At 48.5% G+C, this 27,637-nt stretch overlaps 1 protein-coding gene and 1 long non-coding RNA gene across 3 annotated transcripts; both read right to left on the reverse strand.

The window, feature by feature from the left end:
- Nucleotides 1-1,323: 1,323 nt before the first annotated feature.
- On the reverse strand, nt 1,324-3,191 carry LOC116448342 (zinc finger protein 226-like). Its single transcript, XM_032118593.1, has 2 exons — nt 1,857-3,191; nt 1,324-1,640 (listed from the first exon to the last, which is right to left on the reverse strand). The coding sequence occupies exon 1, from the start codon at nt 3,090-3,092 to the stop codon at nt 1,926-1,928; it is 1,167 nt and encodes a 388-aa protein (XP_031974484.1). The 5' UTR covers nt 3,093-3,191; the 3' UTR covers nt 1,324-1,640; nt 1,857-1,925.
- Nucleotides 3,192-3,878: 687 nt separating this feature from the next.
- LOC116448343 lies at nt 3,879-5,383 on the reverse strand. 2 transcript variants are annotated; one of them, XR_004241902.1, is made up of 3 exons: nt 5,048-5,383; nt 4,133-4,240; nt 3,879-4,002 (listed from the first exon to the last, which is right to left on the reverse strand). It is a non-coding gene; the product is annotated as an uncharacterized LOC116448343 (long non-coding RNA). The 2 variants fall into 2 exon arrangements; XR_004241901.1 differs by lacking the exon at nt 5,048-5,383 and adding an exon at nt 4,414-4,472.
- Nucleotides 5,384-27,637: the final 22,254 nt, after the last annotated feature.

The following is a 27,637-nucleotide window of genomic DNA, read 5'->3' on the forward strand; positions in this document are numbered from 1 at the left end:
TCCCCACAGAACATCACTGGCGACCTCCCTCTGCAGATCACTCACCCACAGGCAGCCAGGATTCTTTTCATGCAAAGATCTTTCCTCTCTGAGAGTCTGCGCAGCCTTCAGATAAGACTGAGCTGTTGCTAAAGGGCCCCATCAAAGGCCCTTTGCCAACCTAAAACCAAACTGGAGCTTCCTCCAGAGGGGAGTTTGGAGAAGTGTCACTCAGGGCCCAGCCATCCCAGCATTACAAACACACACAGACCACAGAACACCTCCCTCAGAAGCATGATGCAGATCAGTTCCCCCATCTAGAGATTTCCTTGAAGAATGAAATAGAAGTGATCCATTAGTGACACCAATTAGTCTCCCATTTATAATCAAGTTAAAGTTTTGCTGTGGACAGTGGCTCACCTTGTGAACAGTGGCTCACCTTGATCTGAGTCCAAGGACCTGACACCAAACATGACAGGACCCACTGTCTGACACCTGCTCAGCTGCTGCACAGGTGGAAGATGCTGAGCTGCCAACATTAGGTTTTACTCTATGAAATATGGAAACAAATGGCACAATCTGTACTTTATATTAAATAACCTGGTGATAAATGCAAAGGTACATTACCCTAGAGCTTTACCTTCGCTCTGTTGCACAACTTTCCACTGAAAAGGCAGAAAGACCTAGAAAGAAATTAATGAAATTATGGCAGCTGGTAGGGAAAAAGGAAGCAAAGCCTTCTGACACGGAAAAGAAATTCAGGCTGCAACTTCAGGACAAACTGGATGCTTCTACCACAGTGGTTAACAGCAGATTTAAAGCCATTATTAAGTTTCAAAGTTAAAGCCCCCCTGCTGACACTGAGGCTTTACACACCTTTTGGAAGTTACAGCCTTGGAGGATTTGTCAGCACCTGCCCAAGTCTGCCAGGCTAATTTCTAAGGAAGTTTTTCTTCACTAACCATTTGAATCTAAATCAAAGTGAAGAGTCTAACAGACACTTCGGGCACACCACAGAACACGGTTTTGTTATGGGAAGCTTCCCTGTGTGTGAAAACATTTAAATCCATAAGATTCCTATGCAATGAGTAGCAAAGGTGGCTTAAATTTGGTCTTCTGCTCTTTGAATTTTGTGTCCTCAAGCATTTCCTTCCACAATACTCAGCTGGATAGATTTAGTGTGCATGGTTCCATCAGAGACACAAGCATATTTGAACCCCATCACCCCAAGAGTTTGCACCACCATAGCCAAAATAAAGCTTTCCCCATTATTAACAGACATTCAACCCATCACACAAAGGTGCATAAAATATTGGTACTCCCTCAGATAGAAACATTCTGAAATACAGCTGGTAACTGTTGTGTTTATTAAGGAACTGGTTTGTAAGTGGGATTTGGTTTGGTTTTTTTAAAAAACCAACATGATACTCCCCCTTTCAAATAAAAAGAAATGTAACAGAAAGAAGAACTCAGCAAAATACAAGGAAAGAAGGGATAGAGGGACAACTCTGGACTGTTCTAACTTAGCAAATTAACAGATCTCCAAACTCAGTGTCAAAGAGCCACCACACGCAAGAGGGCAGGGCCAATTCATCCAGTGAATTCTCATGGCCTGTGATTGCACATCCCTGCACAAAGCTTGAGCTGATGCATCGCCAATCCTGCAAACAGAGACAGCGCAAGCACATGTGAGTGATTTCAGTCTCCTCAAGCCTCCCATTTCATTACTCAGGGGTAATTAGGTTATTTTTTCATACAAAGCAGTTTAAAGCCAGGCAGCGCAATCCCTCCCAGTACAAGTTCCAGAGCTCTCTGTGATGCAGCATTCCCTGTCAGCCACTGCTGGGCAGTGGGTCTGGACTGGGCAGAGCACATACCATGGGGTGCTTTTCCAGCTCAACTGAGCAGACCTTGTTCAGGTACAAAGCAACCACAGAGACCACAAATTAAGGTTTGTCCAACTTGTGTGTGCGCTCATGCCTCCGTAGGGTCCCTGACTCGGTGAAGGAATGCCCACAGAAATTACAGGAGTAGGGCTTCTCTCCGGTGTGGATGCGGTGATGGCGCTGGAGCGATGCCAGCCGGGTGAAGGTTCCCCCACACTCCTCACAATAGAAGGGCCGTGCCCCAGAGTGAGTCTGCTGGTGTCTCTTGAGCCTGAGCAGCTGCACAAATGCCATGCCACACTCCTGACACTTGTAGGGCTTGTCCTCCCGGTGGATCACCTTGTGCTTGGACAGCAGGTTGGGCTTATCAAAACCTTTGCCGCATGTTGGGCAGGTGTAAGGTTTGAAGTTGTCTTCCTGAGACTTTGGGTTTTCAGGACAAGGCTGATCTGGGTACTCAGCATTGTGCTGGCTACGATGCACCACTGACCAGGGGTTCCTGGCCACGCCATTCCCCAGGATCACCATGGAGCGCTCGATCTTGTGCACATTGCGCAGGTGCCTCCAGACGTCAGCTGTGCGGATGAAGCCCTTGTCACACTCCGGGCACTTGTGCGGCCTCTCGCTGGAATGGATGAGCTTGTGCATGCGCAGGTTGGCTGCGCGGGAGAACGCTTTGGCACAGATGGGACAGTGGTAGGAGTTTTCCAGCAGGTGAGCTCGCCTGTGCTCCTGCAGCTCGCTCACACTGTGGAAAGAGGAGCCACACTTCTTGCATCGATAGGGCAGAGCTTCCTCGGGGACAGGCTCCAGGTCCTCACCAAACACATCCCCAAGAGCAGTGCTTTTGTTGTCCTCACAAAGTTTCGCTATCATCCATGGTTTCCTGGGGCGTTCAGAGGAACAGTGATCTAAATCCTTATCTTCACTCTGCAGGTGGAAGTTGGTGCTGGAGGGGGCAAACTCCCTAGCTGGACTCTCACCTTGTTTCTGGCTGTAAGTGTCACAGGTTTCTTTGTCTCCACACTGCAGCTCTGCAGTAAGCTCCTGCTTTCCTGCGCGTCCAGCAGAGCTTCCAGTAGGACTGCACAAGTAATTCATGTCCACCTCCTTCTGCAGGCTACAGGTGTGGCCCACCTGCTTCGTGGCCTTTCTGGGATAATTTGAATGCTTCCCACCTGTGTCGCAAATGTTATTCTCAGAGTTCCAGTCCACGCTCACGTCCATCCTCTGAGGCAAACACTGTGTTCATCTGCAGCTCATCATCACCCAGAGCTTTGTGTCCTTCACGGTAAGTCCATCTCATTCTCAGCTCTCCTGATAGTCCTCCCTGGGAAAATAAAACACCTGTTTTATCAGTGATTCTTCTGATATCATAAATTTAGAACAGTGAAGGTATTTTTCTGATTCAAAGAATGGAACATTAGTTAAGCAGTAGGAGAAACAGATTAATCTGTTATTAGATATGTAGAAAATATACATTCAGCACACAAAACCTAGACAGACTACATTTAATGAAGTTTAATCCTCTGTGATCAGCCAGCCTTCACTACCAAATATAAAGTGATAATTTCCGTTTTAAATTCACCCGAAGATGAGAATCCCAGAATGGTTTGGGGTGGAAGGGATCTTAAAGACCATCTTGTTCCAACCCCTTGCCATGGGCAGGACACCTTCCACTAGACCAAGTTGCTCCAAGCCCCATCCAACTTCCAGGGATGGAGCAGCGACAGCTTCTCTGGTCAGTCTGTGCCAGGGCCTTCTCACCTTCACAGTAAAGAATTTCTTCCTAATAACTAATCTAAATCTCTCCTCTTTTAGTTTAAAAATATTCCCCCTTGTCCTATCACTATCTATGTAAAATATTGCTCTCCTTTTCTGTAAAATCCCTTCAATTACCGGAAGGTGGGATAAGACATCTCTGAATATAAGCATACATATAAACGAACACATATATGTAAAAACAAACATTTCTGTATTTCCACATGTACATAAATGTAAAACTTGCCTATTTAGTTTCAGGAGGCTTACAAAGTGCAGTTATCAAGGCAGTACAGCGATGTGCATTAAATGAAAGCTCTTATTCACATCCCAGAAAGGCCAGCTCCATCAGCCACACAAGCCACGCTTTCTTCTGCTGGAGACGTGGAAAACAATTTGGATTAGTCCTCATTAGTCACTGCCTGGAACAGCGTGGCTCAACACACCCTCAACTCCAGCCATTCCCAACAATTTAGTAAGGAGCTGGTAACAGGCGTATTCCTCACCTCCAGCCCTCTAACTGAGCTGCCGATGCCTTTGGGGCAGGAAAACTTTCCAAGGGATGCTGGCGCTGCTTGGCTTAAGAGAACTCCATGACCACGGCTGCCCATTTCCTGCAGCAGGGGGATGTTGAAATTACCGAGTGGGATGAAAAATAATAATAACAATAAATACATACATATACACGTATATATATTTTTAAAAGAGGAGATATTTATTTGTTCCAGGCAGCATGAGCCCCCAACTTTTCCCCGCTCCGGCGCCCGTTCCCCGTTCCCCGCCCTACCTGGGCGCTGCGGGTCCCGGCGCGGCCCCGCGCATCCCCCGCGCCGGCGCGGAGCCCGCGGGAGCGGCACCGGCGCAGTGGCGGCTCGGCCGAGCTGGGGCTGCCGGCAGCGGGGCGGGACCGGACACCGCGTCCCCTCCCCGGCCACCGCTCCCCGCCCGAGTCCGCGCCCCGTTCCGATCCCGCAGCCCGGCCCTTCCCACCGCCCCGGCTCGGCGAACCCCGGTGCTCCAGGAGCCTGTTCATGGAGTCACGGAATGGTGTGGGTTGAAAGGAACCTCGAACGTCGTCTCGTTCCAGCCCCCTGCCGTGGGCAAGGACACCTTCCTCTAGACCAGGTTGCTCCGAGCCCCATCCAGCCTGGCCTTGGACACCTCCACCTCACCACCCTCACAAGGAAAAAAATTCTCCCACTATCTAATCTAAACCTACTCTCCTTCAATTTGAACTCATTCTCCTTTGTCCTGCCACTTCACACCCTTGTAAATAGTCTTGTCCCATCTTTCTTGTAGGCTGCCTTCAGGTACTGGAAGGCCACAACTAGGTCACCCCAGAGCCTTGCCTTCTCCAAATTGAACAATCCCAGTTCTCTTGGCCTTGCCTTACAGCAGAGGTGGTCCATCCCTCTGATTACCTTGGTGCCCTCCTCTGGACTCGCCCCAACAGGTCAGTGCCCTTTCTGTCCCTCAGCTCCAGCTCACAGCAATTCATGGAGTATCCCTGTGCCCCCCACAACTGTGGGGGGCAATAACTGTGCATCCATCTTCCTGCAGGAGTGTGGCAGGGATTGATTCATTTTCAGGCTCTGCCTTGTTGGAAGAAACAAGCTCTGCCCCTGTAAGGAGGGATCAATCCACCTCCCAGAATTCTGTGTCCCACTTCCTACTTCAATGAGTCTTCACACCCAAAAGGGCATTCAGCATCTTAAGTGATGCCTCACCAGGGCCTTTCACAGTAGCACCAGTTCCTAGAGAAGTCCTTTGCCCAGCACATCCAAGGATCCCACCTGCCTTCGCCGAAGCCACAGTAGGATCATGGTCCACAGTTGAAACCACTCTCCATCATCTGTGTAATCTCACAGAGATTGCTCCTGCTTTAAACCCAGCACTGGGAAGCTTTGCACTGCCTTTTCCTAGCAAAACTCCTCCAGCTTTGGGAAATGGGCTCCACAATTAGCAGCAAATACAGAACTGAAATGACAAATGAACAAGAGTGTACATTGCCAGCAGGCAAATATAGTATAGAAGAATGCTCCAAGCTCTGTATTATTTTTGTGATTTCACAGATCTTGCCAAAAATAGACATGAAACCAGAAACTGTTCTGCTGGGAGTTGAGGGTGAGGAAAAGAAATGTATCTACTCCTTCCACATGGAAAAGCGAGTCCCTTCTGAGAGCAGAGTAAGTGGCAGTTCAGTTCCTTCAGATGAGGCACTTCAAAAATAGGTTTGCAACAGTCCTTTAATGACAGTCCTTGAATCCATGAGGAACCCACACTCTGCTCGGAATGGCAAACCTTGCAGGGGAAGATCTGTCATTCCAACTTTCCCAAACTAGAAAAAAACCAAAGCAACTCAGAAGATTTCCATTATTTTACCGTATTTTTTCAGAATTTAAATGCTTAGATGTTTCTTACTTAGCCGGGCAGGGTAAAGGCTTTCTCCCACCTAGACCCAGGATGCATGGAATCACATACCCCTTTCATATTCCCTCATGGAAGACAAACACACACCCCTCCCCTTGTTCATAAGGAAAACTTTAGGAATATCTAAGAACACGCACCAATATCCCCACAGCCAAGCATGTTTGTTTGGGGAAAAGATGATGAATGACCATTTTAAAAAAATCCAAATCGTTGTTTATCACAACCACAAAGGAATGGTGTAGTGCCAGCAAACAGTGTCCTTCCTCAGAGGGATCATGGGGGAAAAGGCCAAAGCATCTCCATGTGCTCCTCCTCAAAAAGCATCAATAAAAGTGATGTTTTTCTCATCCCCGCTTGTCCTTCTTGGAGGTTCCTCAGAGTGTTCAGAGGAAAAGAATTCTCAGCATTCATCCCCACACTGCAGGTCAGAGCTGGTGGGTTGATTCAATCACACTTTTGGTAGGAAATCTTCAGGTCTCCTCTTCTTGGCACTGCAGTTCCATATGGATTTCTTATTGGACTGAAGGTCTCGCAGGATGCACCTAAGGCTGGAAGGTGGTGAGGAATCTTCTATCACCTCCATCTTCCCACCCCTTGTGAGGCTTCTGTGGGATCACCTGGGTGTTCCTCACCTTTGTGACAACTGTCAGCACCAGGAATCAAGCCTGCCTCCCACCTGTGGTATCACACAGCGCTCACTTGTTAGGAAATGTAGAAGCCGGCAGCGCAAACTCCTGTGCCCAGTCGTGTCTGGCTTCTTTCATGTCAGCTTCCTTGGAAAAGAAACAGGAATTTCATTAGCTGCCAGGCACAGTTAGTATTTAATCCGTCTGTTTAATTGAAAATACTTCAGCAGTGATAAATAATGCAGAGCTCTGCAAATGATGCCTCATGGGTGAGATCAAAGACCTGGGGCAGCCCCAGCCAGGGCCTCGTGTCTGCTGTTGTTGGGCTGAGATAAGACAGAGAAGAGGTTCTGTGCAAGGTAACAAAACCAGCACGTACACACCCCACACCCAGACCAACAAAAGTGTCCACACACTCATCACATTCATCAGCACAGCCCCAAACCCCCCCTCTGGCTTTGATGACACAGAACACTCTGCCAGTGTTTCCCTTTTAGCATAAAATAACAACAAAATTCAGAGATCTTGCTCTATTGGTCCTCAGACAAACACACTTAGCTCTATCAACTTCCACATACTTTGATTTTTTCCTCCTAATACTGAGGTATTTAAATGTTCTCTGCTTTCTCTTTCACATGTTGCATTTACAAGCCCATGATTTCATTAAACTCTGCATTCTAAGCCTTTCCCAACAGTCTTGATGAGTTATTCCAGCACACACACACACACACAGAAAATCAGCTGTAATCCTCAGGGACAAGGCAGAAAACTAACTGAATCACCCATTTCCTTGCAATATATGATTCCTATTAAAATTACATTATTGGTGTTTTGTGCCTGTCCTACATTCATATTCCCAACATACACATATATGGATGCCAAATCCTTTTTATTTATGCCACCTCACTTTTACGTGTCTTAAATGTGACAAGTCTGTCAGGGCAGATGAGGATCTGTAATGTATTTGCCAGTTAGATCTACTCTGGAGTAATTTCTTAATTTAAATTTTCTGTTAAATTCACTAAAAATGTGAACTCATGGTTCACATTGCTGTCACAATGGGAGCTTAATGTATTTTGTGAGGGATTTAACATCACATTCCATCACATTTGAATTTTTTATGGGCCACAGAGGTTTCTGACATCTGGCTACTCTGTTTTAGGACTGCCATAAACACTTTAAACATCAGACTGTCCTATGCAAAACAGGGGAAAAAAAAAATCCTAAGCAATGGTTCTTCTAAGAAGGAGCTGAATCCAGAGAGATTTCACTGATATTTGGCTGAAGTTTGAGCTTTTTACTCCGCAGGGGGAAGCTGGGCCCCCTTTAGCCTGCTGAACTCCAGTGACAGACCTGCAATGCCTGTTAGAGACACTGAATTTTGGAAGTACACCCACACAGGAGCCTAAGAGTGCAATTAAAAGAAGCTTCAGGATCTCTGATGCTGGGAATTGTTTCACTGTCTCTATCCAGCTCCATCCTATTATCCTAACATACGTTTTCCTGAAGTTTGCCAGGATCTTCTACATCTTTGGGTCCAGTGAACTGGCATCTCATGAATGAGGCAGAAGAAACACTGAAACAACCCAAGTTCTAACTAGACCAAAAGCAAGACACAGTTACAGAATCCAGAGTCAGGCTGTAAAAGACACAGAAAAATTAACAGGAACAAACCAAGCAAGGACTGTAAGAAGCAGGCTGGTTGAGGAATATCTTTGTGGTGAGCTTTAGCTTCCCAAGCTTGCATTTTCCTCTGCACATACTGATGTAGACTCTCAGCAAACTTCTGGGCGAAAACTGCTGATTCTGCAAATATGTCTGACTGGAGATCCAGGACTGTAAAGGAGCCTGCCAGGCAATAACCTGACCCATCTAGTGCTGGACAAAAGGTGCCTGTGCAAGAACAGCCACATCTGTGGGCTCCTTCCATTCCTGGCTGTGGGTTTAGAGGAGCTGCATCTCTGATCTGCTCCTGCACCTTTTACACACTTAGTCTGGAACCCCCAAAGATGCATCCATGAGCTAAAGAGTTAAAGGGGAAATCTCTACCTGCCGATCAGTTCTTTTAATACCTGGGCTCTGCACTTATTGGTTTCTTTTCTAACAAAATTCCCAGGTCGGCCCAGGAAAGCATTTAATAATCTATTCAATAACCATTTAGTACAGAGGATTTTTACTGCAGCACTTCAGGAAAGGTAAATTAGAAGCTTTTAGTGGTGTCCCAGGAAATCACAAACTCTCGGCGAGTTCTTTTTCTTCTCCTTTTTCATAACCCTACTCGAGCAGAGGCGGGACATGATGATCGAGTATGGTTCCTTCCAACCTGAACCATTCTGGAATTAAACGGGAACTGAACGAGCAGCTCTGGCTGCACCGGGGCCACCCTAAAACCCTGCGGGGGCATTTTCCCAGCCTCTCCCACCCTCGCCCTTCGCTCCTCCCAGAGCTGGCGCTCAGTATCGGCGTCACCCAGCGCTGGGATCAGCCCCCTGTAGCAGGCACAGCCCCTGGCACAGCCTCCTGGTTCTGGCACTGCCGGAGACCAGCCCCCGGCACACCCCCGGCAGTGCTGACGCAGCAGGGGACCGGCCCCTGCCACACCTCCAAAGTGGCTGACACTGCCAGGGACGTCCTTTGTCACACCCCCGGTGTGACTGACAGGGACAGAAACCTCCCCTGTAACACCTCCAGTGCGACTGACACTGCCAGAGACATCATTTGTCACACCTCCAGTGCGACTGAGACAGGCAGGAACCTCCCCTTTCACGCTCCCAGTGTGACCGACACAGCTGGGGACCGCCCCTGTCACACCCCAAACGTGACTGACCCCAGCAGGGACCGCCTCTGTCACACCCCCAGTGTGAGTAGCACTGCCCACACCACACCCCCAGTGTGACTGACACCAGTACGGACTGCCCCTGTCACCGCCCGGATGTGACTGACACCGCCAGGGACCACCCCCTGACACCCCCAGTGTGACTGACACCGCCAGGGACCACCCCCTGACACCCCCAGTGTGACTGACACCGCCAGGGACCACCCCCTGACACCCCCAGCGTGACTGACACCGCCAGGGACCAGCCCCTGACACCCGCAGTGTGACTGACACCGCCAGGGACCAGCCCCTGACACCCCCAGTGTGACTGACACCGCCGGGGACCACCCCCTGACACCCCCAGTGTGACTGACACCGCCGGGGACCAGCCCCTGACACCCGCAGTGTGACTGACACCGCCAGGGACCAGCCCCTGACACCCCCAGTGTGACTGACACCGCCGGGGACCAGCCCCTGACACCCCCAGTGTGACTGACACCGCCGGGGACCAGCCCCTGACACCCCCAGTGTGACTGACACCGCCGGGGACCAGCCCCTGACACCCCCAGCGTGACTGACACCGCCGGGGACCAGCCCCTGACACCCCCAGCGTGACTGACACCGCCGGGGACCAGCCCCTGACACCCCCAGCGTGACTGACACCGCCGGGGACCAGCCCCTGACACCCCCAGCGTGACTGACACCGCCAGGGACCAGCCCCTGACACCCCCAGCGTGACTGACACCGCCAGGGACCAGCCCCTGACACCCGCAGTGTGACTGACACCGCCGGGGACCAGCCCCTGACACCCGCAGTGTGACTGACACCGCCAGGGACCAGCCCCTGACACCCCCAGTGTGACTGACACCGCCGGGGACCAGCCCCTGACACCCCCAGTGTGACTGACACCGCCAGGGACCAGCCCCTGACACCCGCAGTGTGACTGACACCGCCAGGGACCACCCCCTGACACCCCCGATGTGACTGACACCGCCGGGGACCAGCCCCTGACACCCCCAGTGTGACTGACACCGCCAGGGACCACCCCCTGACACCCGCAGTGTGACTGACACCGCCAGGGACCAGCCCCTGTCACCGCCCGGATGTGACTGACACCGCCAGGGACCAGCCCCTGACACCCGCAGTGTGACTGACACCGCCAGGGACCAGCCCCTGTCACCGCCCGGATGTGACTGACACCGCCAGGGACCACCCCCTGACACCCCCAGCGTGACTGACACCGCCAGGGACCACCCCCTGACACCCGCAGTGTGACTGACACCGCCGGGGACCAGCCCCTGACACCCCCAGTGTGACTGACACCGCCGGGGACCAGCCCCTGACACCCCCAGCGTGACTGACACCGCCGGGGACCAGCCCCTGACACCCGCAGCGTGACTGACACCGCCAGGGACCAGCCCCTGACACCCCCAGTGTGACTGACACCGCCAGGGACCAGCCCCTGACACCCCCAGTGTGACTGACACCGCCAGGGACCAGCCCCTGACACCCGCAGTGTGACTGACACCGCCGGGGACCAGCCCCTGACACCCGCAGTGTGACTGACACCGCCGGGGACCAGCCCCTGACACCCCCAGTGTGACTGACACCGCCAGGGACCAGCCCCTGACACCCCCAGTGTGACTGACACCGCCAGGGACCAGCCCCTGACACCCGCAGTGTGACTGACACCGCCGGGGACCAGCCCCTGACACCCGCAGTGTGACTGACACCGCCGGGGACCAGCCCCTGACACCCCCAGTGTGACTGACACCGCCAGGGACCAGCCCCTGACACCCCCAGTGTGACTGACACCGCCAGGGACCAGCCCCTGACACCCGCAGTGTGACTGACACCGCCAGGGACCAGCCCCTGACACCCGCAGTGTGACTGACACCGCCAGGGACCAGCCCCTGACACCCGCAGTGTGACTGACACCGCCGGGGACCAGCCCCTGACACCCCCAGTGTGACTGACACCGCCAGGGACCAGCCCCTGACACCCGCAGTGTGACTGACACCGCCAGGGACCAGCCCCTGACACCCGCAGTGTGACTGACACTGCCAGGCGTGCCCTCCGTCCCACGGCCAGCGTGGCTGGCACAGGCAGGGACCCGCTCCGTCACTCTCGCAGTGTGACTGAGGCCGAAGCTGTGCTGCTGTCACACACACCTGTGTGACTGGCACAGGCAGGGACCAACCACCTCCTGCTCCAGCCCCCGACGCAAGTGACATACTGGCACCATCCCCGGCCCCTGTCACACTCCGTGAGGCTGATACAGCCACCATAGGGTCCTCAGCCATGGAACACACCTTGTCAGGGCATGAAAAACCCCAAAAAGAATAAAAGTGCCCCACGTCCACTGTGTGTTCAAGCCCACCTGCTCAATCCCTCTCAAACACACCTGCAAGTCTTTAAATTATTAAACACTTAAATGCCCACAGGCTCTTCAGATTCCAGGGGAAAATCATGGACATCCAACTACAGCAGAGTAAGGAATGCTGAGGTGTGGGGTGACACAGCTCTTTTTCCTGCCCCTCATCCTACTTCCTTGCTGATAACCTGCATCCCAGCTTCTCAGGACTTTGATTTTTTTCCCCTCCCAAAAGTGTCACACAGGTTCAGCAAGTCTGGGGACAAACTTGCCTGTAGTTCCCAGTCAAAAGTCATGGCACTTGGGAGACTGGACCCTCTCCTGGGACATCACTTCCACCTTACCATGGTTAACACAGCTTTCCACACAAAATATTCCGGCTGTAGGTTAACACAGGTTTTTAACAGCTCAGGATGCCTGGATACAGCATGGGAATCTAAGAGCAGGGGCTATGTCCCTACGCCAGGCTCTGCCACGCTTGTGGCACTCTGAGTTCTTCTCCAAGCAGCTGAGCTGCCCACAGAAAATGGTGAAATGACTGCACGGGAGAGCGTGAGTGCATGGTGTGTGTGAGCAATCCCTAAATATACAGGAGAGATGGGAGAAGCCTCGGGATCCAGGACTCTCTGCTAAATCAAGGCAGGGGAATGATGCCTGTGCTGTGCAGATGAGCTGTCATATTGTCTCCCACACAAGAGCGTCTCCAAAGGAACCTACACCTACTGCAATTATCCTGCAGCATATGGACATTTATAGGTCAACCTGGAAAAAAGGGAGAGTAATAGTTGGCCAAAAAAAGCAGGAGCCCAGATAGTTCTCCAGTGTTATTTTGGAAAATGCAGACATTGAGCAGGATAAATTATACATACCTGAGAGCCATTAGAAAATGTCAGATCGCCTCTAAAATGCATTAGAAGGGGAAAAAAAAATCCTCCAGCTTTCTTGTGCAAGAGGAGAATGCAGTATGTAAATAATATTCCCTAATAAAAATCGTCACTGGAATGAGTTTTCAAGCTAATTCCCACCCTCTGTTGTGCTGGGGACAGAGTGTGAGGCTGCATCCTGAGAGCCAAAGACTCATCATCGAGCTGAAACTCTGACAGAAGAGCTGCACTTTCATTGCTGAAGCAACCATGATGTATAATCCAGGAGCTCCTCCCAGAATGACTTCAGAGCAAACCCAGAATATTTGTTACCATTCTCTAAATTGAGCTGGAAAAAAATAATAACTTCTGCTGCCAACTCTATGAAAACAACACATGTATCTTGACAGCAGATGAGTTAAAAATGAAGACCAACCAACAATGCAATGTTCTGGGTGTTGGGGGAAGAAGAGGACTGGAAAAACCTGAAGTTTACATTTCCAAACTCTCAGCATTCACCTCTGGCACACAGTACCTGCCACATCCCCCAGTTTTATGCTCCTTCCTCAGTATATTTTTCCAAAGCTTCAGCCTCTGATAAGAACCAAATCCTCTGCTGGCTGATGCTTCTGCTGGAGAGCTGAGATTTCTATAATTAGCATTAGAGAGAATTTGGGGAGGGATCTGTCCTTTTTTGTTTGGGTTTGTTGGTTTTTTTGTAAATTTGGATGTTACACATTTTAACACAAAACACTTAAAACATCAGCACATTGGTTTGTAATTGCAGAGTGGAGATGAGGAGCACGTCAGGAGTTGAAAAAACATTAAGTTTGCAGGAAGTGACTGAAATGTTTGCACAGAAGGGGGCAAATGGAGATAAGACAAGCAAACTGCTTGCATTCAGCTTGAGAAACTTGTACAGCAGAGATTTACCCTTTTCAAGAAAAGTAAGGGGGGAAAAAAGCTTGCAGAACTGTGCTGGGAATTATGTTCACAAAGGGGTAGAATCCCTCTTCCTTGAGTATTTTGGTCGTTGCTGGGATGACCAAGGCATGCATTTACATGAATGCCTTTTCTTCTGCCTTGTTTTTAGTTTTCTTTGTCAGAATCTTCAGCAAGAGTCAAGGCATAAAGATCATAGAATGGTTTGGGTTGGAAGAGACCTTAAAAATCATCTGGTCCAATTTTGCTGCAGGTTGTTCAAACCCTATCCAGCCTGGCCTTGAACACTTCCAGGGGTGGGGTTTTCCAGGCTGAACGGCTCCAGCAAAATCCCTTTGTGCTGCCTGTAGCCACTGACTGCACAAGGAGGACACCCCAGTTGTGTTAAACACACAAAGAGCTCAGCAAAGCCCCTCTAACCCGAGAGGCACAACAGGTCTGGTTTGATTTGCATTTCACGGCCTTCCTGACCTGAACTGCAGCAGGCACAGGATCATCTCCTCACACCGGGGACAGCTCACAGAACACTTACCTGAAATAGAGGCATCTCTTCTCCGTCTGGGAGGAAAACAAGCTCAGCATTTAAATCGGTCTGCAAGGTGGGAGCAAATGAATTCCTGAGCGACTGCACAAAGCAACAAGAGCGCAATAAAACTAAACAGGTAATTACTGATGGATTATCTGGAGACACAGGCTAACACCAAACCAACCAGGAGAGAGAGCTTAAAAATACCTGATAGCCAAAGCAGAGCTCCAGAGCAGAGTAAGGTAATAGGTAATCTCATCCTTGACACCTTTGTATCTGCTTTTTTTTTTTTTTTTTTTTTTCAGAAAGGCATTTATTCAGATTTAAAAACACCACTTGCATGAATCCAGCTAAGGTTTCTCACATCACTTTACACACAGATAACCTGCAAGTACCTCTGTGACCGCACAGAAAATGAACCTTACTTTATGTGAAACAACTGGCTTGCCAAGTAAAATACAGGTTTTCCTGCTCTTTTTTTCCCCCCACAGAACTGTAACTCAAACTAATGAATCAGAACATGCAAAATGATCTGAAAACACCTGGAGAGGTTAAAACAGTTATCCTTGTTCAGCTAAAGAATCTGTTGGTCATCTGGCCTAGATTTAATTAGTGAAAACCCTAAAGATTGACTAGCTCAGCACAAAATTCCTGACCTGAGCCAGTTTCATATTTGACAGGATAAAATACAGCTACTTAGGAGAGCTGGAAGAACAACACTTATGATGTGTGAATGCTGATGAGCTCTCAGGGGGTAAAGGGCTCTACAAACCCAGCCCTGAGGAAACAAATTCGAGAGATTCAACGAGTGCAGGGAATAACCAGTGCCTTTGGGTGCCCAGGATTGCCTTGGGGTGGGATTGTGGCTACTGCATCCTTTTGGGTGACTTTTAAACTGAAGGCGCAGGGGGAACACAGAACAGCCAGCACAATCAAAGCCACTGTCGTAGGTAATAACTTCAAGATTCCCAAATTGCTGATAAATCCGTGATACTCATATAAAAATTAATGAGCCGTTGTCTGCAAACGGCAAAGTACAAGGCAAAACCAGATTTGTTGATGTATCTATTTGCCGTTTGCTGCCTGTCCTCGCACTGAAAGTGTTTCTGGTTATGGTTACTGTTAATTGCTTTTTATCTAACAGTGGAGCTTAGAGGCTTCAGCTGAGATGAGGTTTCACAGTGTTAGGCAATTACACAAACATGCAGATGCACAGAAATTCCCTGGTTTGTCATCTGGACGAGGCAGAACACAGTGTTATCTCGGGCCTAAAGAGAGGCTTCTGATTTGGAAAGAAAACAAGGTCTGACTGACCAAGGCAGCATCAGGGAAGGTTAAAAACTGACTCACTGCCTCCTTGTGCTTCACCTGTTAGAGCTCCCAGATTAAAAATTCAGCCACGGCTGCTTGGATTTTAACTCATCAACAGGAACACACAGAAGCATCATGTTTTCAAACACTCCACGTCTTCAGGAGACATCCCTCCTAAGGAGGGCTTCCTTGTGCAGTGTCATTATCTCCGACAGATCTGCTTTGGAAATTTCTTCTCAGGGCTCCTCCACACTGACAAGTGAATTCTCTGCATCAGAAATTATTTGTTCAGACGCTGCCAGGCTCATCAGTTACTTCCCTGTGAAGGAGGTGGTCTGGGGGGGATTCTGCTCTTCCCCCTCCTGTTGCCCCTGCAAAAATGATGTTATTGAGGAGTCAACAAGGACAGCCTTGTGCCTGTGCCACTTGTCCCTCTGTGATGATGCTCATTTCTCTGTGTCAGGGCTGGGGACAACACTGCTGCCTTGTCCTGGCTCTCATGGCCACATCACAGCCACACCAAAGGTGAGAGGGTAACCTGGGCTGGCCAGAGCAGGACTTCCAGCCCCGTGGGCTCCTTCCTTCTCGGGGGTTAGGAGAAGACACTCCTGCTGGCTGTCAGCCACAGAGCTAATTATTTGGGACATATCCATGCACACAAGCATCCCAGAAATGGGATTGTTTAACAAGCACCTTTGGACTGATGGCAGCTCTTCGTGGAGTGTACGAATGATTTGTGGTGTCTCCATGTGGATGAAGAGAGGATGGCTGGATTTAGGCAGCATCCAGACTGGGGGGGTTACCAAAGGCCTCCCATGGCTCCAGCCTTACCTAAGGAAGAGCTTCTTCCTCCAGCTCTGCCTGCCACTTCATCATTAACAAAGCACTTAGCTGTCTTATCTCTGAACAGGGAGATTTCTTGTACACACATCAATCAGCCTCTCTCTAGCTGGAAAGCCTCTTTCTCCTAGCCAGTCCTTTCTGAAAGCAAAGACTCTACCACCAGAAGGAAAAATACCTTCCCCTATTCATTCTCAGACGTGGTATAAGACAGTCTTTTCCCTAACTGAAATGTTATTTCATCCCATGTTCACCAATAATGAAAATAATTTTGCTTAGACAGAGATGAGGAAAACACAGAGTAGCTCACTCTTGTTTTTGTCACCAGAGAAGATTCGATTTGGCCTCCTTGAAAGATGGCTAAGGACTCATTTGTTCTGATTATTCCACTTCGGAGCTTGTGCTGCTCTCTTCCACATTGGGAACTAGATGAACCCAGCGGTGAACGTGTCAAGCTTTGAAAGGTGTCACAGGAGGAGAAGTGTTATTAGTCCATCGTGCTAACAAAGGTGCCACACTGGATTTTCAGCCTCTCCGTTACTGCTGTATCTATGGTTTCTGAAGCCAAAAGGCAAAGGCTCATTAATTAACAAAAGAAGCTGGAAGATAATCTTGTGATTAAGTTATTGAAGTGGGACCTGGGTTGATTTCTCAGTCCTGGGCTGGTTGCTATGTGATATTATTCAGATCCCTGCATAGAGACGAGCACGGAAGGTGGCAGTGCCAGCTCCCCATAGGCTGCCGGCACTCTGGGCAGGGGCTGCTGCACAGCACATTCCTCATTATTGCCAGCTGGAGTCACCCCTGCCGGGAGACAGTTGGAAAGAACCCCCCGACTCCCAATGCACTGCACGTTCTGCAGCTGGCCTTTGCTCAAGCTTTCTATTTTTCCAGAATCTCCCGTGATTGACTAAATCACTCCTCTTAGTGGGTTTTTTTTTCCCCTTTTCTTCTGTTTCCTAGTGAATGTCTTTACCTTCTGTCTGTTGCAAATGTGAACAGTTTTAATTAGGTGCTGTTGAAATGTCTTTTGCAGTTTGGCATCCTGTTTGGTTTTGCTCCTCTCGTTCTCTTTGCAGTTCTGTTCCTTCCCACATTGCTTATGTTTTCTTGTTTGTGGAAGCTTTTCTTTATATGCATAATTTAATCATGCTGCACTTCAATTTCATCTCTAATAAGCATAAATAGGGAAAAGGGCAGCTGAAGCCCATGTCTCCAGATGGTCCTTAAATAATCTTCTTTTCCTCCAGAGTGTCCCTCAAATGTTACAGGTTTCCAGCTGAACTCAAGGACAAAGCACTCAGCTCAATAGATTTGTTGTGTTTTCAAGTTATATTCTTAAATGACTAGATTTTTTCTACAACTTCAGAGATCAGATTGATCCTACACCTTCAACTGAGGTCCAGAACAGTAGGAAAGTGCTCAAGAAACTCAACAAAGAGCCAAAACCCCAGAGGTGGTGCCATTCATCCAGTTCCTCATCCCCTCTTTTTCCTGCTCTAGGGTTGAACTACTGGATTTTGCTTTTGCTCAAATTATCCTAAGTGAGACAGCAGCAAATCTTCATGGTCTTCTACCAGGTAGATTTGGTTTTGGTGTCTCCCTACTCCATCCTCAGTGCTCTAATTTATGTGCAGTGGGTGTCACAAAGTCATTTTTTATATATTAACCAGATCACTGTTGATCCAGTTACATCCAGCTTATCTGGGGAAGTCAGTAGTTTCAATTAAGCTGCATTATGCATTTACTTCTAGTTATGTAAAAAGACAGACTTTCCCTTTTATTCCTACTGATCTGCAGCAGCAGTACCACAAAAATAATGAAAAATAGGGCTGAAGTGAAGGGCAGAAATATGACAGTTCACCTCTAACACGAGGGTATGGTCATCTACACCTAAATCCACTTCAAAGAGGGAACTTTGACAGCTCCACACAGAACCTTTTCAGCTGCAGCCTTGCAATCTCTCCCACAATCTGCTCCAGCATTTACCTTACACCCATCAGGACCAGGTTTCCTCTTGCTCCTCTATTGTGTTCAAACTGCATCTGCTTTGCTGTTGTTGAAACCTATTCCTTCTCCTACTCACCCCACATGTGGTCAGCAGGATTTTTACAAATGTGCATCTTGTTATCAGATCTCCAGGAGAAGCTGTGGATGCCACATCCCTGGAAATGTTCAAGGCCTGGCTGGATGGGACTTTGAGGGCAGGCAAGGCAACCCCTGAGCTGCTGATGTCCATCCCACCAAAAGGGGGTGTTTGAGAGGCAAGGATGAGCCAGATGAGATTTCTGAGGAGTGGATAAATTAACAGCGACACCTCTTTAACATTTATTCTGCTGGGGTTTGACATAAGCCATCCCCTGCCATCATGTTATCAGGGACAACTGCCTTGCTGCAGGGAAATCACTGAGCCAGGCGTGGGAGAAGAGAGGATTAGGCAGGAGAAGGCTTGGGGTGTGATGAATGGGATTTACAGGCAAGCCCTCACACTGCACTGTTGCTGCCTCTGTCCATGGGAGGGGGCCACAGATGGAGCTGAGCTCTTCGCTGTGGTCCTGGTGATGGTTCCAGTCAAAACGTGGAGGACCTGGCCAGCCTCTCCTCTGTGCTTTGGGGTATCAACAAAATCCTTTGAAGGTGCTCTGGGCTGGGATCTGTGGCTTTATCCTGACCTTGGCAAGCACAAAGGCTTGTCCCTTCTTCCAGACACTGTGGGAGCACACCAGCAGAGCTGTCCTCAGCTAACTTGGGGCTGCAGTTCTATCTCTGCATGCAATTAAATCAGGAATTCTGGTAAAAGGTATTATTTTTTGCTTTTGTGTCATCAAATAAGGACATACACAAAAAAAAGCAAGTATCCTGCGGGAACTCGTGCCTTCTGATCAATGAATCAATCTGATTATGCAGAAGCATCTTATTGTTTAAAACCCCTCTGTGTTCACACATCTCACAACTTTGACATAACACCTTACTTATACATTCTACCTACTTACACATTTCACTTGCTTATCTTACACTACTTATACATATACACATCACTCTACTTGTACATTTTCTTACCTACTTATACTTTTTACAACTGCTACATAACACAGTACTTATGCATTTTACTTACTTATACATTCTACCTACTTATACATAATACAGTACATATACATTTTGCAACTGCTGTGCATGAGAACTCACATTGCTTGATTGGTTTCTCTATTTCATCCATGAGCTCCACACACACTTTTCTGATAATATGATTGATTTTAATCTAGTGTAGCACAGTCCTTTTTTATCTATTCCTTGCTATCTTGGTATTTAGTTTTTCAGCTTCTTCTTTCCCAATTCTTTTCTAATTTAGCACAGTTTACCTTTCAGTCCTTGATGAATTCCTGAGGGCTCTAACAGGTGGGGCTCCTGATCCAGGCAAGCAGTGTAAAGATGACGACAGCAACAAAACCCATCCAGCAATCAACAGCCAAGTTAGTCCAGAAAATCCAAACAACGGACCAGCAAAGGACAGAGAGCAAGCATAAACCTGTCCCACCTCTCCCCTCGAGCCTTCAGACTGGAGCTTAAGAACCCTCTTGGGGCTGATGTGCTGCAGCTGAAGGTGGAAAGGCCAGGTGAAGCCAGTGAGGGTAATTCCAGCCTGGTCCCACTCTGAGGGCTCTGGTAAAAATAACTAAAAATGGTTTGGCTGGGGCACACTATCAAGGTTCAAATACTTTACAACAGTATCCTGTATTGTTTTCCACAGTAAACAGCAGTTCATCCTAGGGGACACCTGTTGAATTTGATTCCCTCCTTCCCTTAACCACTCACTGGAAAAGCTGCAGCCCTGCACTCCAAGCTCAGAGGTCTGTTCTGGGCCCAGAACAATTTTTTGGTAAAAATCCAAACTATTAACAAGTGACCTTTCAACTGCAGCAGATGAAATCAGTACCCTAAAAATCAATTCCTTCAGTGCAATTTTCAGGCTTCCCTGGGACATTTTGAAGGATTCAAAGCTTTGATCTGACTCATGGCTTGAGCCCTTTTTAATTCCAGCTCCACCCTGAGACAAGAAGGGCCAAAACACCAGCAAAGGTTCTGGACATGGGATGGCTCAGCCAGAAGAGAAAGATTTTTGAAGAAGCCCTTCTCAGGACAGCTTCCTGCTCAAGTTTTCCACCCCTGCATTGAAGTGACCTCCAAAATTATCCAGCATATTGCTTACCTAGTGCAGGCTCTGACACATCACAGGTTTACTCCTGCTTAATTGAAGCAGGAGAAGCCCTGGGTAACCTGGCTCTGACAGGCACCATGACATTTTCTTTCTGAAAGGGGAAACCTCAAAGATGCTTCTGCCTGATAAGGTCTGACTGTTTCCACATTTCCACATTTACAAAAGAAACAGGCAAAAATATCTACTTGAGAAGGAAAAAGAAGCCCTTTTTGCCATGTAGAGTGGAAATCCTAGCTTCAGAGTGAAGGCAGCTACAATCACTAGTTGCTTTTTTAAAATGCTGGCCAAACAGCTGCTGTTTGACGTTTGTGTGTGCAAAGTTACTGTACAGAAAAAGGAGAGAAGGGAGACGTGTTTGGAAGCACAGTGGGAACTGCATGCAGGGGAAAACACATGGCTCCTTCCAGCCTGGATTGTGTGATTTAGTGCTTGCCTGGATCATGGTGATGAAGGCATCACATCCAACGTGCTCGCTGGTTATTAGAAAAAAAACCCACTAAGGGTGAAGCCGGTCGGTGGTGTGAATGCTGCAGGGGGATTACCCTGGCTGCACTGGGGGCTGCACCAGCTTTGGGTCATCTCATACTCCTCCCATCAGTGCAGAAAGCTCCAGGGAGGATGCTGCTTAATGTGGATGCCTTTTTGTGGTCCTGGGTGGAAGCCAGGCTTCCTCCAGCCTTTGCTACGGGCCTGTTCAGCATCACCATATCTGCAGGACTGCGCTTGCTCGTGGTCAAGGAGATGCTCCGGGTCTCTTGAGCGCCATAAGAAAACTGGGAGCCAGAGCAGGGTGCCAGCAGAATTAAAGTAACATCCAGGGAATCGTCACAGATGGAGATGACACGGTCAGATGGATTTGGGTTGGGACTGCAGATGAAGTGCATGCCTCTAAGCTGATGAAAGCACAGCCTGCGTGTCAGGAGGGCACACTGCAGCGTCAGCAACCAGCTCATTCCTGCTGCCCAGGAGAACGGGAATGCTGGGCCAGCAGTGCCAGCAAGCAAGAAATGCTCTGGGGAATGGTGACAGATGACTCCAGGAGCCCTTAAAATAACACTGAGGTACTAGAGCAGGGGACAGGGGTGGATGAAGCTGTAAAAGCTGACCTGGTGGCCCGAGCCTCTTCTCCAGCACAGCACGAAACCCTGCAGCTGCCAAGATGTGCAGCTACAACACAACAAGACTGAGAGGTGCTTAATTAGAATAAAAGATCAGGGAAATAAATAAAAGCTGAAACCCTTTAAATGAATGGACAGCAAAGTCCAGCAAGCAAAGCCTGTAAAACTGCACTTCAGAGAGAAAACAGGCATTGCTGAGCTGGTGGTGGGAAAAAAGCAGGGAGGAAAGAGGGATGGGTGTTCCAAGCACTCTATCAGTCCCTGGAGCAGGCTGCTCACTCCTGGGATACCAGCTCTATCCTCTGGAACAGGAGGATCATCCTAGCCGTGGCAGCAGGGTGATGATGTCCAGCTCTCCCCTCCCTTCACAGTTATCCCTGACTGCCAGCAAGAAACCAGACACCACAAACTCCTCGGCTTATTCGTCTTCATCAATATTTTAATAGGTACTGTTTTTTTACTGTAAAAGACATCACTTCTTGTTAATTTGAGTGCTGGAATGGCACTGGCAGGCAGAATACCTTGGCTCCAAATGAACCCTAAGGGGCAAAGGGAAATATATTCCTAAGAACACCAATTGGAAAGAATCTAATTCAATAATAGATTTTGTTTGGTATCACTCTGGCACCAGCAGTCATCTTCCTGTTATTTTTAGGTTGTGATGACGCCAACAGGTTTTGTTGGGGTTTTTTTTTGGTTTTTTTGTTGGTTTTTTTTTTGTCTTTATGGGGTTTTATTTTTGCTGTTATGCAAAAAAATCGCAAGGAGAAAATTTCCATAGTTTAATCACACAAAATAAAATCGCAATTATTTCTAGAATTTAAGACTTGGTGTTTCTAGATCCTCATCAAAATATGCAGAGTTTTGCTGGAGTTTAGAGAGGAGGATGAGGACTCCTTGCTTAGATTTTGGGGAAGGAGAGAGTGATGGGATGAGGAAAGAAAACAAACACATATTTACCCAGCCAGAGAATAACAGGGTTTTAGATGAAGGATGTTACACAGCTCAAGAGGCAGAATTTGTGTTTAGAAATACAAAACAAACATCAAAATCGTCCTGTTTCATGTGACAGCCTCTTTCTTTGTGTTTTTTTCTTTCCAAGGGATTAGTCACGGAAGTATTTATTTGAGATATTAGCTGCAGTAGCTATACAAACCAGCCACCAAATATTATGAATTTCTGTCCGAGTATTGTTTGTGCTTTCCACCAAGCCGTGAAATTCTTGATCTGTAAAAAAAAGTCAGTTTTGAAGTGCTTTTCCCCATGATTTCCTTTGCTTTGTGCATCGCGAAGGCCTTTGTTCTTTGTTTTTTTTTTTTTTAAATGCACTAAGTGGCTCGATAGTAGGCTGGGGATGGAAATCCAACCCGAAAGTCACCACCAGCTGTGCACCCAGGGTACTGCAGTGGGGAAAAGGTGTCTGCTGGACCCCAAACCCCTTTCTTTTATCCACTCTGAAAGGAGCAGCAAGCAGGGAGGTGTTTTGTGGAACATCCCCATCTCTTCCCAGGACAATGTGGCCAAAGGAAAAGCAAAGACCATCAGCTGATCCTCTTGAAATCCTCACGGCCAATGGTGACAAATTCCTGACCAAAGAAAAGATACTGTTCCAGGGCTGGCTGAAATGAGAGCTAAGCGAACCCTTAGAAATGAGGGAATCCGGACTCAGGGACAGCAGGATCTTTATCCTTTCCCCACATTTACTGCCAGGCTTGAGGCATTTTCTGTTCTTTCTGGAACACTTGGAATAAAGAGACATTGGTTATAAAACCGCTTGGCTATGAGGAATAAGAGACAAACTATAAATCCCTGTTTTCAGTGGTTTTTTTCAAGCTTAGATGTCATTTGTGGGCTCCAAGTCATACAAAATCCCACATTTTTCAGGGTTTAATAACTGGTGAATTCTTGCTGGTTTGTTTGGTTTTTTAATTTTAATTATTAAGTTATTTTTACAATTACAAAAGGTATTTGCAAAACATTTGTTTTTTCCCAAATAGCTTCTGGCTGCTTTCAAGCTGAAATTTGGCAGTCGGCACACATTTCTTATTCAACAGCAGACACAGATTCTGCACTTTAAAACTTGTGGTGGGTACAGACCCAGGAGATTTTTTTTTCCCCTTTTCTTTCAAATCTGCATTAAAATAATGTATGATTTTTTTTGTTGTTTTTTTTTTTAAAGCAAAAGCTACAACAGAAAACCCGGGGCTGTGTGTTAACAACAGCCCATTAGCCACACACTGCCCAGGTGGCTCTTGCAGAAACGGTTTTTATCAATCATAAAGCCATGGAAGCTGATGAATTTTACAGTGGGATGATTTAATAGTGAGGAACCAGATTGCCTTGGATGCAAAACAGAAGTGAGGATGTGTGGCTTGCTGTATCCCTTTGGCACTTGTCCCAAGCCAGCCCAGATCAGCCTGGTGCTTTTCCTGGTTGCCACTGTTTGCGGTTTGATGATGGGCAGGAAGGATTTGGGGTTTGGACTTTCATTAGCATTGCTGGAGGGGAATCCCTCGGCTGATCCTGCTCCCTCTGGCCTTTTGCATTCGTCACCTATTTCCCTGGAGGGAGGCACATCAGAGGAGAGGGAAATGCACATATCTAATTTTAACTTTGAAGTGGGGGAAATGGTGGCGGGATTTTTCCTGGAGCTTCTTCTTATTCTCCCTGCTCCCTCCTCGTCCCAAATATCTTCACAGACTTTTTAAAACCGGGTTGGTTTCAATATGCACAGGCTTTCCTAGCGTTTGCTCTGACCGGTGCCTTTGGGTAGCTTTTTGAAAAACATGAGGCATTAACATTTGAAAAGGTAATCCCACACACTCTTCGAGCAGGAAATGTGGCTTCCTTATCCACCCACTATATCACTAAGCAGCTTGGAGATAAATAATGGAGACTTTCACGGCCGTTGTGGTTAAAAACCTTCACCCAGGCTGGGATAATCCCTCAAGTCTGTCTTTGCTGAGCAGGGAAATTGGATGGGGAGCTGCACCTAGATATCCATGTGTTGTCTCAGGCATTGCCACCCACAGATCTGTGCACCCTCAGATCTCTGCTTAAAAGAGGATGAAATGTAAGATCATAAAACATTTTGGGTTGGAAGGGGACCATGAAGATCATCTCATTCTAACCCCCCGTCGTGGGCAGGGACACCTTCCACTAGGCCAGGTTGCTCCAAGCTCCATCCAACCTGGCCTCGAGCACCTCCAGGGATGGGGCAGCCACAGCTTCTCTGGTGCCAGGGCCTCACCACCCTCACAGTAATGAATTTTTCCTAAAATCCAGTCTAAACCTACTCCTTTTCAATTTGAACCCACTCCCCCTTGTCCTGTCACTAAATGCTCTTGTAAAAAGTGCTGCCCCGTCTTTCCTGTAAGTTCTCCTCAGGTACTGCAAGGCTGCAATTAGGTCACCCCAAGGCCTTCTCTTTTCCAGGCTGAACAATCCCAATTCCCTCAACCTTAATGGAGTAGGATGGAGTAAGCCACGTCCAGAAACACTCACCTTCAAGGCAGTGCTGGCCCTGCCAGGTCTCTGATGCTGGCACTCGGTGAGGCTGGAGAAGATGCTCCGGTTCCTTGTTTCCTCTCCTTGAGTCCAGACACACAGCCAAGTAAGCAACCGGCATCTTAAAGCAACCTCCTGGTGTCCCTGAGCAGAGCAGCTTGTTTAAATCTCTATCCCTTAAGGCATCATCCCATGAAGATGCCAGGCGTGGTCTAGGACCTGAGTTTGTGTCCTTCCCCAGGCTGGTGCTGACAGACCACTTTGGTTTTGGGGTGGTGTGGGGAAGGCACCAAAGGCCTTGCAGGAAGGACATGTCTTGAGAGGCAAAGTCCATGACAGGCTCATGAGAAAGCATCATGGTTAAAAAGCTGGCAAATATTTTAGGTGTCCTGCTGCACCAGACAGAGATAAAATTTAGATGGTTGGAGTGCAATATCTGGAAGGCAAAGCTCTTGTGAAGAGCACATTTCAATGCAGCTCTAACCAGGAAACTGCAAGCAGCACCTTCACAAACCCCACCCCCCCCCCAAAAAAAAAAAAAAAAAGAAGGGGAAAACCAGACCAAATTTGCCATCCAGGGCTCAGTGTTTCCTTGCCCATTTTATCATGTGCACCAATCTGCCAAGCCAGATGTCCAAATGAGCTGTGTGGGCAAACAGGCACTCGTATGAGCAAACATTGCCTTGACGTGTGCGCTCTCGTGGGCACGGAATCAGGCACTGCGCTTGGGAGGGAGCAGGAGTGGGGCTGGGGGGAGGCTGACCCCCCTCCTGGGCCACAAAAGCCCTTCCCCTACTCCCTGACACCAACAGGCCATGACAACCAGGCTCAAAAAGGCTCAGGAAAGTTGGCAGTCCTGCAGGAGCTCCTTCCAACCAGTTTCCCCAGCAGGCTGGACCACCCCACCTTGCTGGCATGGCCATGGGGCTTGACAGGCTCCACATCCAAGGTGATGTGATCAGCTTGGATGTGAAATCAATGACATCAAGGTGCTTACCTAATCTCAACTATGAATTCCTGTCCTCCCCAGGCAAAGGAAGGACCCCCAGGGAAGCAGGAAAGTGCTGTACCACCCTAATGTGACAGGGAACACTGTTTATCTTTTACTATCTGTGAATAACCCTGTCGAAGCCGTTAAAAGCAGAAGCCATGCATTTGCCACGATTTCACAAGCTATTCAGGAGCATTACAGCAAATGAGCAGGTAATTAACCAGGGTCTCAACCCCAGTAATCACGTATTGTAATTCCAGCAGAATCACAAAGACTCTGTAATATTGACTCCTCTTGGAAGGAAGCAAAATTAACATTATGGTCTGGATCCCTGTTCTTAAAGCAAATGTAATTCTCACAGAAACAGCAGTGGGAAGGGGGTATTTTCCAGCTCAGTGCCCTTGGAGCACCCAGAGCTGACAATCCTCAAGCATCATTCCTGACAGCTCCAGCTGAGCAGCTCCCTTGGGCAGAGCAGATCTGGGAATGGGTGAGATGGATTTCACCTGGAGCAAGCCTCAGCTGCAGGGTGGCCACGTGTGGCTGGTTTGGGCTGAACACAAAGAATCACTTACAGAAAAGCGTGGGTGGTAGAGGGACATCTTAAAGCACATCCTTCCATCTTCTGTGGGCTGGGGAAGCCCCTGGCCTGTGTGATGGTGGATTTGGCAGTGCTGGATTAGAGGCTGGACTCAGTGACCTTAGCGGTCTTTTCCAACCTAAAAGGACCAGCTCTCAGTGGGAAGAGGACACCAGTTCCCAGTCAGGGTGGAAGATCTTCACTCTGAACACCGAGGCCCAGGTGCCACCATGGATTCTTCTTTGTGTCAGAGGCCAATTACCTCTGCCTCGAGGCCTGGCTCACTCTGACTTAGTGGAAAGCAGAAAAAACCTAGAACACCCTAAAACATATGCTGGGACCTGAGTATGAGTGTGCTGGAGGTTTCTCTGTACTCAGTAGCCCCCGCAGCCCCTGGAAAGGCCCAGGATGGCTGAATACCAAGGGTGACTCTCAGCAGAAGGAGCTGACACGCACAGCTCCCTCCTGCAGCTCTGAGCACACTTTGGTGCACAACTCTGATGAGGATGCCAATCTGGCATTGAATTCCTCCTTTAAAATATTCCTCTCTCAGCTCTTGAAACATCCCCCTCCCTCCCCAAAATAAACAAACAAGTTAGAAAGCTCACGAGCCTGGGAACAGGCTGCGGGCAGGAAGCGCTGTGAGATGACGGAGCTCCAGCGTCCCACGATGGCGGGGGCTTGTGCATCCTTCTGGCTCCTGGTGGTTTCCGGCCCCTCTGTGTCACCCCCACAGCTCCTGGCTCCCCCCACACCTCAGCTCCGTGGGGGTGGCTCATGTGGATCCCAGGGCAATGTCACAGCGGGTCCTGTCAGGACACCGAGACATGGCTGGCACTGGGTGACCTTCAAGAGGGCCAGGGTAAGGCTGT

Source organism: Corvus moneduloides, chromosome 9, assembly GCF_009650955.1.
Source record: "Corvus moneduloides isolate bCorMon1 chromosome 9, bCorMon1.pri, whole genome shotgun sequence".
NCBI classification, from domain to species: domain Eukaryota; kingdom Metazoa; phylum Chordata; class Aves; order Passeriformes; family Corvidae; genus Corvus; species Corvus moneduloides.